At 37.6% G+C, this 16,876-nt stretch overlaps 2 protein-coding genes across 2 annotated transcripts; both read left to right on the top strand.

Moving 5' to 3' along the window:
* The first annotated feature begins 6,584 nt into the window (after nucleotides 1-6,584).
* LOC104428973 (cysteine-rich receptor-like protein kinase 25) lies at nucleotides 6,585-8,175 on the top strand. The gene is made up of 4 exons (XM_039310749.1): nucleotides 6,585-7,301; nucleotides 7,468-7,611; nucleotides 7,696-7,817; nucleotides 7,909-8,175. Exons 1-4 carry the CDS (start codon nucleotides 6,590-6,592, stop codon nucleotides 8,173-8,175), a joined length of 1,245 nt encoding a protein of 414 aa, XP_039166683.1. The 5' UTR covers nucleotides 6,585-6,589.
* Nucleotides 8,176-8,591: 416 nt separating this feature from the next.
* LOC120292720 (putative cysteine-rich receptor-like protein kinase 33) lies at nucleotides 8,592-9,589 on the top strand. The gene is made up of 3 exons (XM_039311073.1): nucleotides 8,592-8,620; nucleotides 8,809-8,959; nucleotides 9,032-9,589. Exons 2-3 carry the CDS (start codon nucleotides 8,816-8,818, stop codon nucleotides 9,377-9,379), a joined length of 492 nt encoding a protein of 163 aa, XP_039167007.1. The 5' UTR covers nucleotides 8,592-8,620; nucleotides 8,809-8,815; the 3' UTR covers nucleotides 9,380-9,589.
* Nucleotides 9,590-16,876: the final 7,287 nt, after the last annotated feature.

The following is a 16,876-nucleotide window of genomic DNA, read 5'->3' as shown; positions in this document are numbered from 1 at the left end:
AAACGAGAAACACTCCTGCGTAAATTGAGAAATCTTATTTCTCCCATTGTCATAACGTGTGCGCTGCAAAGTTCCATGCGTTATAAGTGGAATGCTAAATGTTCATTTCATTCTAATTTCGACACGAGTCATTAATATACCATAAAAAAATACATTATGATTGGAATAGTCATGAGTGAAAGGAGACCCTGTGTTTGTGCGAGCTGATCCTGGCAATTGTATGTGATATTATATTTTATTCTAATTCTATGATAATCTTCTTTCTAAATCGAAAGGCAGGCATGTTTTCAAGATGGGCGGTGAAAAAGTCGGCGTTCTGTTCATTCCCACGGACCAAAGAGACGTGACACACCCTCTTACCAAAGAATCGCATATTTGGATATATGATAAGAGTTCCTTGATCAAGAATGTGATCAAATACATTGTTGCTAGTCAGTCCTAAGTCCTCAAAGTTTATCATTCAGGTGTTCCCACGCTCGTAAAGTAATGTTCGTACACCTGGTAGACTCGAGATGAAAATGGAAAAGTAGTCCCCGTACCATTAGCCAAATTTAATTTGGTCCCTATACTATGTTTTGTAATAATTTAGTGTCCCAACTTGTCTCCGGCGACAATTTCAAAAGTAAATTAATATCCAGTCAAAACGTGGATGGAACATGGCAAGTGAGCACTGCCAAATCGACGTGTGGCACCTACATATACATGATTCTACTAAAATTACACTTTTGACCCACGTGCTATTAGAATTGGTCAATTTTAGTCCTTTCTATGTTTTTTGTTACCAGGACTAGTCCTCATATTATTATTCAACAAAAACTTTATTTCTTTCATCAAATCTTAATCCAATATCTTATGGGAATAATAAAAAAACAAGTATTGAATAATAAAAATTGCTATATATACAAGTTTGCCCATGAAAATCTTTTTAAGATAAATGTCATGATTGAGCATTTTCCATAACTAAAATTAGAGGAAATTAATGAAAAGGTTGGTCTTTTCTTCATTTCCACGAATCAAAGAATTGTGATAGACCCCTCCACCGAAGAGAAGCAATTTTCTATACATCAATCAAGGTCAAATACACCGTTACTCGTGAGTCCAAGGTCCTCAAAAGTCTAATTATTCTGGTGTGTCCACGCTCTTAAATTAAAGTTCGTGAATCTAGTTAACTGGGGGAGGCTAGGCGTGTTGGAAACATAGCATATAGACCAAAATTGAATTTGTCGCGCAATGAGTTCTATAATATCTTTTAGGAAAATGCTTCGCTGACTGCACCGTTACTCTAAGCAAATCAACAATGCTATCTGCACCCCCACAATCTCCCAAGGAAACCGAAATCATAGTCTCACTCGTTGGAATTTGATTCCCATAAATAATTTTTTTTTGGCTTAAAGGTAAGTTTAAAAGGAAAAACCCTAGAATTATTAATGACCAAAATTCAGGTAATCACAAATTGAAATGAAATTTAGTTTATTTGATTCTTTTATTAAATTTAAGGTGATTTATCTTTTATTTTATTTACATCAATCTTCAATCACATTTTAAAGGATTATACTTTCATTATTATTTTCCTTTTATACAAGTTTAAAAATCCAAGCTAGTAATCCCTTGGTCTCGACTACATTGAACTATTGAACAATAATTCTGATTTTAATAGAACTATTATGCATAAGTTACTGAAAAGCATTCATAAAACTAAGTTGGAAAGATGATTGTCTGTGTTATACAAACATGTTGTGGTTTATTCAGGTCACGTGGAAGAACTCCGATCCCTGTTTCTGTTGCAAGTATTGAAGTCTATTTGCTGACTGTCTATGTCAATTACATCGCAAATACGCGGTGGTGAATTAGTTGTAGACACGCGACGGGAGCGTGATTTATTTTTACTTTTGGGGCTGTCAAATGAATTTTGTATTATACGACAGGAGTGACTTAGTTCGATCATGTGCAAGATGTGTTCCTTGTTTGATGCAAACGAGTGTGGTTGACAAAAAATTCATATTAGTACAAAAGATTTAGGGGCCAAAGTGTCGATTTTCAATTTTCGTGATTTTTCACAAAATCAACCAAAATTTAATATGATGTAACCGTGGATGTAGTTCTCTTCATATTGGAACAACTCCATATCTTTTGCTTCACTAGTAAAAAGTCCTAAGTCCAGGTAGTGTATCGTTAATTTTTTCATGCCCGTTTCAAGTTCGAAATACCATTTGTACAAGTTAGACACCCATTCGTTGCATGATTTCTTCTTCATATAGAGTCAAAATTTGTCATCTGTAGTTTATATAAAACTAGCGAAAGTTGTCTGCAAATGACAACCAAAATATGATAGAAAGCAACTTACACTATTAATTATTGCTGGTTTCCCACTCCAGAAAATGTGGCGGAACCTCCACTTGTTACAGCCTACTACGAACTCCTTTTCTGAACGTCATTGACTGATTCTCGCTCATCATCTCCATTTGGATCCCCCTTTTCTTTTTCCATGTTTTTAATCTTCCGTTCTCATTGCTTTGTCTCGCCAGTTGTCCACTCACTTATCATTTTCCTTTAATAATCACGAAGGGAATTTGCAATGGATAATAAACTCATCGTAGGAGTGTAAGGTCCACCCCCTCCTCCACTTAGGTGAAATCGGAGCATTGTCTCTTGGGGTTCGAACTCGCATCAACCACATGGCCAAAATTGCGCCCAGCTACTGAAGCAATACCCTGTTAAGTATTGTCTCGAGTTTGAATCCGTGTACGACCTGCCTATTTGGAATTCAATTGTGGCCTTGAGAAGTGGATATAGATCAGCGGTCCAGTTTGACCGCATATTAGTTGGACTCTTCTGAAGGCGTACACGAGACTCTTATTTTGCCATTAGATGAGATTCTTGGCCTTATATCTATTTTGTCTTCTAAAGCACAGGAGGAATGGATAAGGATGTTTCCTCCTGTTTAAGAAAATAAGGCAAATGGAGATCCGAATGGATAAGGATGTTTCCTCCTGTTAAAAAATAAAAATAAAAATAAGGCAAACGGAGATCCTATTTTTTCTTGATTGTAGAAAGCTGATTTGTTGACTCATATATTTCAGCGCGTGTGGAGTTTTCTTCAGAGAACGTGGGTAGAATGTGTATGAGCGAATGTAATTTTGATTATCTGATTATAATTTATTGTTTGTTGTTGGCTCTCTCCATAGAGTAGGTACCAACACTTAGACCAAATCACTTAACTCCTTGTATCTTTATTGTTTTTCATTTATTTTTATGATGATTTCTTGTTGATTTATAAGGCCATGAGTTTAATTCAAGTTGTGAGCAGATCTCTAAACGGCTAGGTTATGTGGCTTAGCTATGACATTTCTCATGCGGAAATATTTCTTGACTACCAGCACGTGTCGTAGTGGGGGTTGTGGTGACGGGTTCGCCAACCTCATACCTTTAAAATACGGGTGTGCATAAACACTATAGCTCAAATTCAACATTTTATACTGGGCGTAAAACCATTGGGGCAAGATTGCGCCGCAGTGCTCGTCGCCTTTCCCGGGCCTTTTAGTTTAAGAAAGAAAAGTAACCTCTGCATAAACCACGTGGGATTTTACCTAGCTTGTAGCTCTAGTTCCTCTCTCTTGCAATGTTCTACCATTTTGATAGTATACAATCTTAAAGGTCGAGCCATTTGGATGATCTGAGCGTGCGTGTATATAAAGTTTATTTTAATCCCATGTTCAAGCGGTATGGCACTTTAACAATTTGAATCAGAGCTTTCCTCAGCGTTTTTATTTTCATTTTCATCTTTTTTATTACTATTTTTTATTTTGGAGCTACCATGTCTTGGCTAGAGCTATGATGATGCCCGATGTGGTGAACGATGTCGCCCAACCCTGATGTTTTGCTCCAGATATAAGATCGGACGTGTACATGCAAGAGAAGACCTATTACGGTTAGTAAAGAATTTACTGACCAACATTTTCATTGGTAATTTAAGTTGTTAGGACATTTTTAAGGATTTAACATACTAAAAGAACTGAAAAGAAATCCTTGCCAAGCATTACCCCATAACTTCAGATTATGCATTTGATATGGACAAAGTGCATCATCTATTCACGCGAGTATGGATGTTGTGCCTGTCTTTTAATATAGCACAACAATCGATCGATACTTAAGCCTTATCTCAATAAGTGATCAGTTATATATTAATCATTTCGAGTCCATCACAGTCGAAACTCCCGAACGCATTCTATTTGAACAAAACTAATCTGGATTACATCCGTCAATCTTAAGTTATTCCTACAAAGAACAACTCTCCATGGAGCATACTTTGGAACAAATCCTTTTGGACATTTGTTAGATAAGATAATTATTCCACGTACATGCAAAATACTAAGTTATGCATTTAAACCGTGTGGCCCCAAGCTTCCATCCCTTGATCACATCGTCTAACTAGGGCACCTGAACTTATTCTCTAAACCATTTCAAATGAGCTTCTCTAATCTTATCCTCGACTGGAGCAGCACTTATTCTTTTATAAGTTTCATGGCAACAGCCTTATTCCACTGATGAATCTTGTCTCAAACCCAATCAACCTTCCGTTTTAGGGAGATATACATCAAATTAACCCAGAAACAGTAGCTTTGCCATTATATCCAGACCACAAGAAGGGATTACAACAGCTCTCAATCTTCTTCGTAACCTTCTTAGGCATGTATAGAGAACTCCGCACAGACGAGGAAAGATATTGCGATGGACCGAGCTTGTCAGCTATAGCCTTGTAGCAAAAGACAACCTTCTAGAATTCCAACTACCAATTCCGCCCACGGTTTTGAGCAAATCTAAGAAAATCCACGGGATTCACCTTCTTATCTTTTCATCGGACTTAAAGTGAACATGGCTATAATTGAATAAAGAAAATTCGGTTGCATTATATCAAGTTCCTCCCTTTTTATAGGACCCATCAATATGTGAAGCCCAGACAACCGGTCGGACTAATATCCGAATATACTTCTCCATACTATATAATAATCCAAGCCTGGAATCCTTTTAAGGTATTCCTGATGTAACTTATGCCGACGAATTTGAACATTGAATTTGACGCAATGAAAAATTCAATAAAAGATATAAGATCACTTTTTCTGAATTGTGTCTTAACAGCTTAATATCAAAGAAAAACCTCTCCATATTGTTTGCGAAAGAAGAAAGCCCATTATTACAAAAACATTACTAATATAATTGATGTCAATGAATATAATTGATTGCGTAATGTGGTGTGGCTTCAATAATTGACATCTATGACGGAAAAAAAAAGAACAATTTATAAGTCATTGGCATTAAGGTGAAAATGAAAATTACCAATTTAGTATGCACAAACATCAATAGTCTCTATGAAGGTTTAAGGTTTTTCTTTTCCTTTCTTATAGGAGTTTTAGTTGGGATAAGTACACAACAAGAACATATTAGTAAAGACATACTTTTTGCGAAAAAAAGAAATTAACTTATAAACTTTTGCATTAGCTAGACAAAAAAATCAATATACTCAAAAATTACTTTTATATTTTACTATTTAATCAAATGATTTTAAAGGAGCTTAGTTGAGCATGTTAAATAATAACCACTATTCAATGTTAAGATGATATTAATATTTTTTTAATGTTTGGTACAGTTAGTTTAATTTCTATAATTGAATTTGTGATTGTACAAAGACTAGAATTTAATCAACGATGAAATACCCTTTGAATATATATATGAATTACTGTGTGAATCAATAAAAGATATGAAGAGTCATTTGTTGAATTTGGATAGAAAAGTACATGATAAAGAAATTTAAAGTTATCAAGATTGAAGATAAACTCGTGATCACCATCATTTTAGGAAATAATGTTGGCCCTCGAACGGTTTAAAAGGTTAAATTCAAGACAAAACACTTTTCCAATGGACTATGCTTAGACCCTATTTGACCTCGGCTTTCCTATTTGTGTTTTAAATGTTGTCTTTTGGACGGTGGCGAGTCGCTGTGGCGAACAGTGGGCAGAATAATTTTGGTGAACAGATTCATTTCATGAGTAGATATGAGGCACTCACCTATATACAGTTTGTGATTTTGGTGAACAGATTCATTTCATGAGTAGATATGAGTTATTATTTCCCGATAAGTGAAGAATATTTTGTGCTAGCTGTGTCACTCACATATTTCTTATCATTTTTGCAGTGTATTTCAAAATAATTTTTTCTTAGGATTTGATTGTATTATCTAAAAATTTTAAAATTCAATTATATTTTTATGATAATTTTAGAGCCCAATTACACTTTCACGACAAGTTTTATAGTTTTTAATACACTTGTCCCCACTTTTTGTTTCGGTGATTTTAGTCAATGCACTTTGCTTGACAATAAAGTAAGTCCCACCATCCAGTTTCTGTGTTAGTGTTTACAGGAATCATCCTACGCGGCTATACATAACAGAGGACGTCGAAATTATCTAACTCGTCTGGAAACCTGAAGTGCAGAATAACCATAGAATTTAGATATCGGAGAACTTGCCCCTTCCAGCCAAGTCGCCCCCCCCCAAAAAAAAAAAATGACAAAGCTTTTTGCAACTTTTATTTTCATGGTTAGCTTTCTCGCCCTAGAAACCGAGTCAACCATTACTATCAGCGAGTATTCCTGCCTGAATTCGAGCACTTTCACACTGAATAGCACCTACGAGGCGAATCTCAGGCTTCTCCTTCAATCCCTTCCCTCTCACACCAACTCGAGCAATGGATTCTTCAACACGAACACGGGCATGGGGGAGCCAAATGACGCCGAAGCTGTATATGGCAGATTCCTATGCAGGGGAGATGTCACCAAGGAAGTGTGCCTGGAATGTGTGAAAGCTGCTAGTGTCAGTATCAAAGAGAAATGTCCTACGGTCAAAGCGGCCATCCTCTGGTACGACGAGTGCATGTTGCAGTATTCTAACCGTAACTTCTTCCCAGCGACGGATGAAGTGCCTATTCTGGAAAGTTATAATCGGCGGAATGTGAACCAGCCCACCGATTTCATGAAGCTGTTGGGAAAAACATTGAAGCAGTTGATTACTCGGGCTGCTAAAAGATCCGATAAGAAGTATGCTTCCAAAGAGGCCCCCGTCAAAGGATACAGCGACGCTACTCTGTATACGTTTGCCCAGTGCAGGCCTGATCTCTCAGCGGCTCACTGCGAGGATTGCCTGCAGAATGTGATTTCGATTCTCCTGACAAAACAAACTGGGAAAATCGGAGGCAGAATCTTGCGTTCGAGTTGCTTCGCCAGGTTCGAGATAAGCCCGTTCTACACAGGTAATGAGCTCAAAATTTTCGTTTCACTAGTTCTAACTCGTTTCAATTTACTGATTTGACCACGTTTGGTGGCACGTAAAATATTTAAGTGCCGGTGCCATATATTTGCCAGATGCTGAACGTAATGTCATTATACTAATGAAGCATTCAACTAATTAAATTACAGTCGAAAAGAAAAGGCATTTTTCATCAAGATTAACTATCGGGATCACTGCTGCAACTTTGGCGGTCGGTCTACTTTGTGTCGTGCTCTGGTTTACCCTCAAAAGAGAAAGGAGCAAGAGAAACAATGTCGAAGAAGATCTAAATGGTAAGAAATGGGGAAAATTGCACCAAAAGTCTTACACTTTATAGTTTATTCGTATCACAAAGTTGATGGCTATTTGCTACACAGTTGGAAGCAAAATTTCAGAACTACATTCGTTGCAATTTGATGTGGGCACAATTGAAGCCGCCACAGATTACTTCTCAAATGGCAACAAATTAGGGGAAGGCGGGTTTGGTCCGGTTTACAGGGTGAGAAGCTTCAACATAGAGATATGATAAAATAAAAAGTACTACCTAGAGACTCAACCTGGCATTTTTGTTCATATTTTGTGTTTTGTAGGGTACACTCCCTTGTGGGAGAAGAATTGCAGCAAAAAGGTTGTCTCAAAATTCGAAACAAGGCATGCAGGAATTCAAAAACGAAGTTGAATTGGCAGCCAAGCTTCAGCACAGAAACCTAGTGAGGCTATTAGGATTTTCGATGGAAAGAGAAGAAACGATACTAGTCTATGAGTATGTGCCCAACGGAAGCCTCGACCGGCTGCTCTTCGGTTTGTGCCTCACTCTTTTATCTTCTTTAAAAATTATTTCGTTCCACTCATTGTAGTTCTTTCTTCCTAGTCCTAGTCATTATCTAGAAATATGTCCAAAGTTTAAGCAAAAGTTCAGTAGTTATGTCTAGGGACATTCTTCATTGCAAGTTGATGATGGTTTCAATAGGAAATTACACGTGACAATGACCACTCGTCAATTAGATTCAGACATGAAGTAGCAATTCTTTTGACTTTGAAATTTACAAATTTCGGCCAATGTAGACCTTCAACAAAGCGTACGGTTGGATTGGTCAGCACGCCACAAGATCATGGTTGGGGTGGCACGCGGTCTTCTTTACCTTCATGAAGATTCTCATCTCCGAATCATCCATCGTGACCTCAAAGCTAGCAACATTCTACTCGATGACAATATGAACCCGAAAATCTCGGACTTTGGTACGGCTCGGATTTTTGGTACGAGCAGACTCAAGGAAGAACAAACAAAGTCATCGGAACTTTGTAAGTTCAACTTCATATTATTTCGGTTCCTATTACCAGATAATTTGCAATAATTATGCTAACATATTCAGGCTTTGATTGGATTTTCTAATGAATCGAGTATATTGAGTTTTAACATCTTGATTGTTAAGCGAACTATGCTTGTTCATGATTATTATGACTGTCTTCCTCTTCGGACTGATTTGCAGTGGATACATGTCTCCTGAATACGTCATGTATGGACAATTCTCAGTAAAATCCGACGTGTTCAGCTTCGGTGTGCTAATGTTAGAGATCATAACTGGCAAGAAGAATCAGTATTCTTATGTATCAGATCACTATGCGGGCCTTCTAGACTATGTGAGTACAATGCGATCCTCCAATTTCATTCAAGTTTTGGTAAATTAGTGACAGTAGATACATAATTCCTAGGTTTGGGAACACTGGAGAATTGGAGCATTGACGCAAATTGTGGATCCAACACTGAGTGAATCTTACTCAGTAAATGAAGTGATAACATGTATTCACATTGGCTTGCTCTGCGTTCAGAATGACGATGAGGCCCGACCTGCTATAGAAACAATTCTTCTTATGCTTAGTAGTGTCGATTCTGTTAGCCTCCCTATGCCCGAGCAACCTGCATTCCTTTTCCCAAGTGTGAAGCACAACCAACCATCTCAAGATCGAAACTCGGATCTATCCAGCGAGATGCTCAACAGCAGCAAGACAATGTTGGAATGTCCAGTGATCAGCGGTTGTCTTAGTGATGTGCCTCTTTGATAAAGAAAAGGAAAAGATCAGGGAGCACGCTCAAAATCCATTGATCAATGTCTAATTCATGAGGTCGAAACCATGTATCATACAAAAAATGCAAGCTCTCTTTCGCATGGAACAAAATTTAAGCTCCAAATTACAAAGCATGCGAAGCCCATTCTCTATTGAAGCAACCAGAACTCTTTGGATTGCAATAAATCGAAGAATAAAGTAGAAAACTCGTTCTTATTTCTTTAATTGTGAGTGTTAGAGAAGCATATTTCTGTCATCTAAACTCTTGAGTTTGTCGTGGTTTATTTTCTTTCATTGTTCAAGACAATAGAAAGAATAGCTGCCGTAGCAGCAGATTTCTATCTCTTCGTACCTACGATAAGAACTTCTCTTTTTCTATGCTTGTTACAAATTTTATCAACATTTCTATGAAATTATGAGCTTTTCTTTGACAGTTTGAAAATAGCAACTTGTAATAATATATCCGTTTTCATTTGCATAATTTACTAACAGTTTTAATTTATTAACTCATATATGAAATTAACCAACTTTTGTGAGATTATAAGACCATCTAACTTTGGGTCATTAACTCTCGTTTGAGTTTTTTTTTTTTTTTTTTTTTGGTCGATACTCTCGTTTGAGTTAGCTTATTAATATTTATGTGGTTTTTTTTTTCATTAATTTACCATATTTATTGAGTTTATTACTTTTATTTTGTCTTGGTTAATAGGACTTATAACTTTGACCCCGTTGAGCTTCTACATAGTAATGGGTTACAACTCTTATTTGAGTTCGTTAATAACGTTTAAAGCGCCCACCTCAATTGGCGTATGCATCATGTATAAAAAATTTAGTGCTTGTCATTCATTGGTAAGAGCTTGAATCTTGGCCAGAGGATTCCGGCACGTTCCAAATCTTCACAAGTTTCATCTATTATATTCTAATTATAAGATCCATGATTTACTGACAACAGGTACTAATGTACTTTGTCCATGAGGTTCAGCTCAAAAACTAGCGGATAGCAGTACCAAGACTCGACAAGCAAGAGCGTGGACTGTGGGATGAACAAGTGTGCATGAATTAGGTGTATAACAAAGAAAACAAATAATCGAAAAATTATTCAAAAAGTCTTAATCCTATTATACAATGATTAATTCAATCATAAACTATTCAATTTCCCCAACAATCCCCCCAATTCTTCCCTGAACATGGAAATATCTTATATGGACGATTTTTTCATTTTTCTTTTTAAATTTTCTAAATTTTTATACTTTTCTTTTTGTTTTTCTTTTCAACCATTCATGTTCAAGGAAGAACTGGCGGGGATTGTTGGGGCCTTGACGATGGCTGGCCAGGGGCCTCCATGCCCTTGCTGGCCACTGAGAGAGGGCCCGTGAGGTGAGACTGCCAGCACCACTTTATCCTCTTGTTTGCAAATATAAATCTGTGTACCTCACATACCAGTGTGAAAAAAAAAAAAAAAAAAAAAAAACGCTACATACACTAACACATCCTGGTAAGCTGTCACATAATGTATGAGACGGGAGAAGAGATACGGGTACCAAACTCATGTCCATGTCCGTTCTGCCCTAATACCAGGAGGCGTGGCATCCTGTCCCCATCTAATTTCGGGGAGTTTCAGAAGCAAGTGGTGAATGTTTCTAGGCTCATCCTCTTGACGGACACAAACATGACAACTTCGGGAAATGAGGGATTCTGTTATTGCATGCATCACCCACTACACTCAAATTCTGCCACATGGTTCTTTTTGTCGCGCATGCTCTTTCCTCTTACTAATCCTCCACGGTCCATGGAGCTGTGTCTCCAAATGCACCTAGCAGTCACAGGTGATCAACGGGATCCGATCAGACCATGAAATTAAATGGGTGCGCTTGAGTAATGCTCTTACATGAGAGAGAAAGCGCAGCATGCCTATCTTCTACCTGAGCCCGGTCCAGCCTGGAAAACGCTATCTTTTGTTTAATGTGAGTTGGGCAAAACCTTAGGTCCGACTTTTGGGCTCGGCTTGAACCAGCCCAATGATCATCTGAGTTAAGAACTTCGTAACATAGTACTTCTCCAGGATTGACCACACTGGCTAGATTTATCGGCTCCCTCCCTGTATTTGTATATGCATGAACAATTTCATTTACATTTTCCATGCTAAAAGAAATATTTATTATGTAACTTAGACCTATGATAACAGTCCTTGAAAAGGGAATGAAACACTGTTATATTTGTTGGGAAATTTTGTTGGGAAATCTTGTTTCTCCTGTTATCACGATGTAAAAATATGTCTTGAATTTGATCCCATAAAAAAGAAACCCGATCCAACCAGATTTCTTAGTTTGAATAGATTTTCTAATAATGATTTCCTAGCTGAGTGTTTTCCTAATTTGAGGTTTCTAAAATAATTTCCCATTTTGGATCTAAATCCTTTTTTACATAAGAAGTGAGTCTTTAAAGTTGGTAAATAATAAGAAAAGTTGATAAAAAAAAAAAGGCAAATAAAAGTCTATGAGTAATTAAAATGAGAATTGCGAACATAAGATTAGTCAATAATTCAATTGAAAAAACCTGGTAAGTCACTTAAATACATATTAATAAATTGATATAGCAGTTGATAAATTTAAGTATTGGTAAGAAAAACAAACAAAAGTTGGTACAAGATAATAGAATAGTATAATTTGTTATAAATTACCAATAAATTATCTGGAAATCAAGGGACCGGTAACTTTTTTTAGCAAGAACTTTTTTTATACATACAATTCAGAATTCTATCAGCACGAAGAAAAAAATCCAATTTTTTCAAAACAAAATATTATAATCGTCCTTAAAAAGATGAATTAGATAATCAGCCGTGGGATGATCGCACAGTTATGGAATTCATCACCACTACCGGTGAGGTGTTGAAAGGAAATTTTTTAGGAAAAGTAAAGAAAAGAAAGAGAAAGTGGCAAACAACATTAGGGAACAGCACAACATGAGGTGCTCGAAGTAAAAGTGCTTATAAAGTTATAATGTAAGGTCAGACTGGTTTGTCGCTTTAAAACTTGAAATTCATGTGATGAACTCTCTTAATTGCAATCTAAAAGTGTTACAACTTTCATATAAAAATTCTCATTAGGTCCAGTGTAAAAATTCAATGTTGGAGGAGCCACATGTGTTTTCAGGGTTAGCTTTTCAATCAAACCATTCAATCGTGAATATGGTAAAGAATTTTTTACATTGACGTTGGACTTAATAAATCCTTTACATAATCCATTCCAGAAAGTCGCAATGTGGTGTGATGTGCTGACTCTTTTTTGGTCATAATTATGTGCTGACTTTGAAGAAAACAAAAACTGTATCATGCTAACCCAACAAGTTCCTAAGAGAGGAAAAGCGTGACCATCCTTGAGAACAAAAGCATATGTTCCACTAATACTTTAATCTCAATGAACTTGGCTTATACCTTAGGCATACAAAGAGATTCCACAGAAATATTATGCTGGCACTTCATCCAGTTCACCTCCTTTTCTCTCACTGATCTATTCCTCTTGTTGACACCTAATATTTTAAAAAAATAATAAATAAAATAAAAGTTCGGTTTTGGAAATTTTTTGTTAAAAATATATCCTCATTTCAAAATTCAAAAAAATTCAGTTTTTTTATTTGATTTTGGAGCCTTTATATTGTTGGAGTCGTCGAGTGAATATCTCACTCGCAAAAGGTTTCGAAATAAAGGGGGGGAGGAATTCGAAAAAATTCAGAGCAAAAATTCTGTCGTTTGGGGGGCTTCTTTTCGTCTTTCATCGAAGGAAAAAATAGAAATCTGAAGAGAAAGAAAAAGTGTGGGGGCGACTTCTCTTCGTCAAAGGAAAAAGCGAGAGAGAGAAAAGGGGTCTTGTCTTCGTTCGGCCGAAAAAGAAAACACAGAAGGAAAAAGTTAAAAAGAGAGGAAAGGGATGAAGGGACGTGCGGCAGGATGAAAAGGAAAAAGTGAGAAAAGTCAAGATTTTGTAGAAAAGTAAAAGGTAGCAGAGAGGAAGAGACGTGGATCAAAAAAAAAAAAAAAAAAAAAAAGAGAGTTGCAGCAAGAGCGAAAGGGGAAAACAGCAGAAAAGTGAAAAAGAGAAGAAAAGTTCTACGGAAAGTACAAGGAGAGAGAGAGAGAAAAAACAACCGTGGGAGACGTGAACATTTTGAGTGACCGGTCAACAGAGAAAAACAAAGAAAAAAAGAGAAAAGGAGGGTCTGTTTGTCTCCTTCGCTGGTTTTCGCCGGAGCTTCACGCTGCACCGCCACGTTCGCCCGGCTCGTAGCAGCTGCATCGCCTGCAAACCAACGCCGACCCTCCACGTGACGCCAGCAAACCGCCTCCGCACGACGCCAGCAGATCGCCTCCTCGCGACGACCCGAACCCCACGCGTACACGAGTTCCTCCACTGTTTGAGAAAAGTAAGACGAAAAGAGAGGAAAGGGATGAAGGGACGTGCGGCAGGATGAAAGGAAAAAGCGAGAAAAGTCAAGATTTTGTAGAAAAGTAAAAGGTAGCAGAGAGGAAGAGACGTGGATCAAAAAAAAAAAAAAAAAAAAAAAAGTTGCAGCAAGAGCGAAAGGGGAAAACAGCAGAAAAGTGAAAAAGAGAAGAAAAGTTCTACGGAAAGTACAAGGAGAGAGAGAGAGAGAGAAAACAACCGTGGGAGACGTGAGAGTGACCGGTCAACAGAGAAAAACAAAGAAAAGAGAAAAGGAGGGTCTGTTTGTCTCCTTCGCTGGTTTTCGCCGGAGCTTCACGCTGCACCGCCACGTTCGCCCGGCTCGTAGCAGCTGCATCGCCTGCAAACCAACGCCGACCCTCCACGTGACGCCAGCAAACCGCCTCCGCACGACGCCACGCAGCCTCTGCTCTGTTCCGGGTCCCCTCGCCTCACTTGCAACTCGCGAGACCGGCGAAGCCGCGGCTCCCCTGCTCCGTTCCGGGCTCCCCTGTTGTTCGATCTTAGCTGCCGCTGGTCACTGCGCCTCTCTGGAGCTCCGAACCCGTGAGCCCCTTTGCCGGCCACCTTCGCCACTAACGCCACAGAAGCTGGTCCCGCTTGCCCTTGCTGCTCTGCCCCGACACCTGCAGCGCCTCCGCCGGAGCCCGATCCGCTCATACCCTCCGCCCAGATCTGCTCGAGCACCAGCGGCACCGCCCTCCACCCGCAGCCGCGAAGCCACCGAGCCGCACCGATCACCTCACCAACACCGCCCGTGCCCGCCGCTGCAACGCCGCGAGCTCGCCCTGCTGCACCTCCACTCGCCGGTGATCGAGCCATCCTCCGAATTGCCGGACCTTGCCGGAGCTCCGCACCTCCGCAACCTCCGATCGACGGTGACGCCACCGTTACAGTTGCCGCCCTTCGCTGGAGCCGGTGACCAGCCACACGAGCACAAGCCGTGCTTGGGAAGAAAAAGAAGAAAGGAAAAAACAAAAGAAAAAAAGAAAAGGAAATTAGGTAGTATATTTTTATTTTTTACTTATTTCATGTTATGTTAGCTTCTTTTTTTTTTTTAAAGTTTAATTATTTGAATTGTAGTATCGTATGTCAATATTTGCAGACCTTGTAGACGTTAGGAGTTTTATCCCAAATTAAGGTAATTATTAATTTGACCCGTAAGATGTCGGGTCATTTTTTTAATTACTTTAATTTTTTAGGAATTTTGATAGTATTTCAATCTTTAAATCATTATAGAATTAAAATAATTGTTAATTTAATCCGTGAGACAATGGATTATTTTTCGGTTATTTTAATTCTTATCTTCATTTTTTCAAAATAGTTACTTCTTTGGAAAGATTAAAAAAATCAAAAAAATAAAAAAGTACATAAAAATCTAAATCTTGCATTAGAGCATGTAGGTTTATTTAATTAGAATTTGTTTATTAGTAAAATTATATCATATCTAGAATTTAGGCACTTAGGTCCATACACATTTCATATTTAAAGCAGCGCATTTTGATTTTTAAGATTCATATAGAATTATGATAATTTTCCTTTAATAAAAATCAAAACAAAAAAAAAAACAAAAGAAATGTTATTTAGGTTATATAGATTTCATAATGTGCACACCATATGTTGCGCTTTAATTAGTGGGTCGTAGGTTAATACTTTAATACTCCCGTCGTGTAGTTGTTTTTTTTTTTTTTTTTTTTTAAAAAGCCAAAGATTAGTATTGCATCATGATGTTATTCTTAAAAATTATTAAGTCATATTAAAAAAAAAGAGAGAAGAAAACACGAAAGTCATTTATTTGGTTAGTTAACAGGTTAGTTCATAATTAATTCTATTTCATGTCACATTGTTAGTGTAGGTTGCATATGTGTAATAAAAAAATCATTAAAAAATCATAAAAAGAACATGCATATAAAATTACCACGTCATACATCTCATATCATACAACACATGCATATTTAGGATTATATAAATTTGACTGCATTTATATAATGATAAGTTTAAGTCATATCATATGAATCGCATTTCACATATCATTAAAGTAAAATCCATGCATATTAAATTTAGATTAAGATTGCATATAATTAACTTTTTTTTTAAAGAAAAAAAAATTAGGTGTCCTATTATTTAGAAATCATGTTTAGGGCATGCATTTTTATTAGCATTTTTATTGAATGTTATTTTATTGATTGTGCACCCGCATAACCACCATTTGAATGTTAGTAGCTTAAGTTAAAATTAATCAACATTGCCTGCAAAATATTTTTGAAATTAAAATAAAAGATACCGAAAGTGCGTTAGACTAATCTAGCGTAATCATGTCCCCGGACCTACTGAATCTCTGGTTCGCAAAAATAAAGTATTATCGCATACTTTACTTGGGTTTCTAACCAACCCTAATTGGTTAGTGGTGGTCCCAAATTGAATATAATTGCATGTTTAAATAGATTAATTTCTTAACATTAAGTCGCGATTGGTAGGACTTGGGAGGGTCCGTGCCAAGTCTTCGGACTTAGTAATCCATTAGCTTTCTTTAAGTAATTCACCTTCAAAATATTCGAGAAGGTCGCGACACCTCTCAATAAAATAATCATCTTTCTCAACCAAAAATGTCATTGCCTTGCGCTAATTTTACCGAAGAAATCTTCACTTCCTAGGCAACGATCTTCTATGTATGGCTGCTTCAAATCTTCTCTCTGTTGGCCAATTTGCATTTTGCATATGGCTAAGTCTACGTCCCAATCAGCCTTTTTTCACGGTGGTGGACCTCTCCGTTCCAAACTCGAACAACATTCAGAACGGCTCGATTTCGTTGACAAACGAGCTTGAGATTCACGGAGTCTACTATGACGACATTCCCATGACGTTCTTTTTTGGGTAAGACGCAGTTGCTGAAGTTGTGATATATTCGTTCTACCAAGGGAAGGACAAGACTCATAGCGTGAGACAAGACACAAAGGCGAAGGATATACAGATATAGAGTGGCGTTGTTCGTGCAGTGGCAAACGCCATGGCCCAGTTGAAGGTGAGTTTC

This window comes from Eucalyptus grandis, chromosome 4, assembly GCF_016545825.1.
Source record: "Eucalyptus grandis isolate ANBG69807.140 chromosome 4, ASM1654582v1, whole genome shotgun sequence".
Taxonomy (NCBI): domain Eukaryota; kingdom Viridiplantae; phylum Streptophyta; class Magnoliopsida; order Myrtales; family Myrtaceae; genus Eucalyptus; species Eucalyptus grandis.
This window is presented reverse-complemented; position numbering and strand designations above follow the sequence as displayed.

Excerpts from the sequence above, each read along its gene's own strand:
- LOC104428973 (XM_039310749.1), top strand. The coding sequence starts at position 6,590 with ATGGTTAGCTTTCTCGCCCTAGAAACCGAGTCAACCATTACTATCAGC. Across the intron at positions 7,302-7,467 it reads GATAAGCCCGTTCTACACAG|TCGAAAAGAAAAGGCATTTT; the intron begins GTAATGAGCTCA and ends ATTAAATTACAG. Across the intron at positions 7,612-7,695 it reads TGTCGAAGAAGATCTAAATG|TTGGAAGCAAAATTTCAGAA; the intron begins GTAAGAAATGGG and ends TTTGCTACACAG.
- LOC120292720 (XM_039311073.1), top strand. The coding sequence starts at position 8,816 with ATGTCTCCTGAATACGTCATGTATGGACAATTCTCAGTAAAATCCGAC. Across the intron at positions 8,960-9,031 it reads ATGCGGGCCTTCTAGACTAT|GTTTGGGAACACTGGAGAAT; the intron begins GTGAGTACAATG and ends CATAATTCCTAG.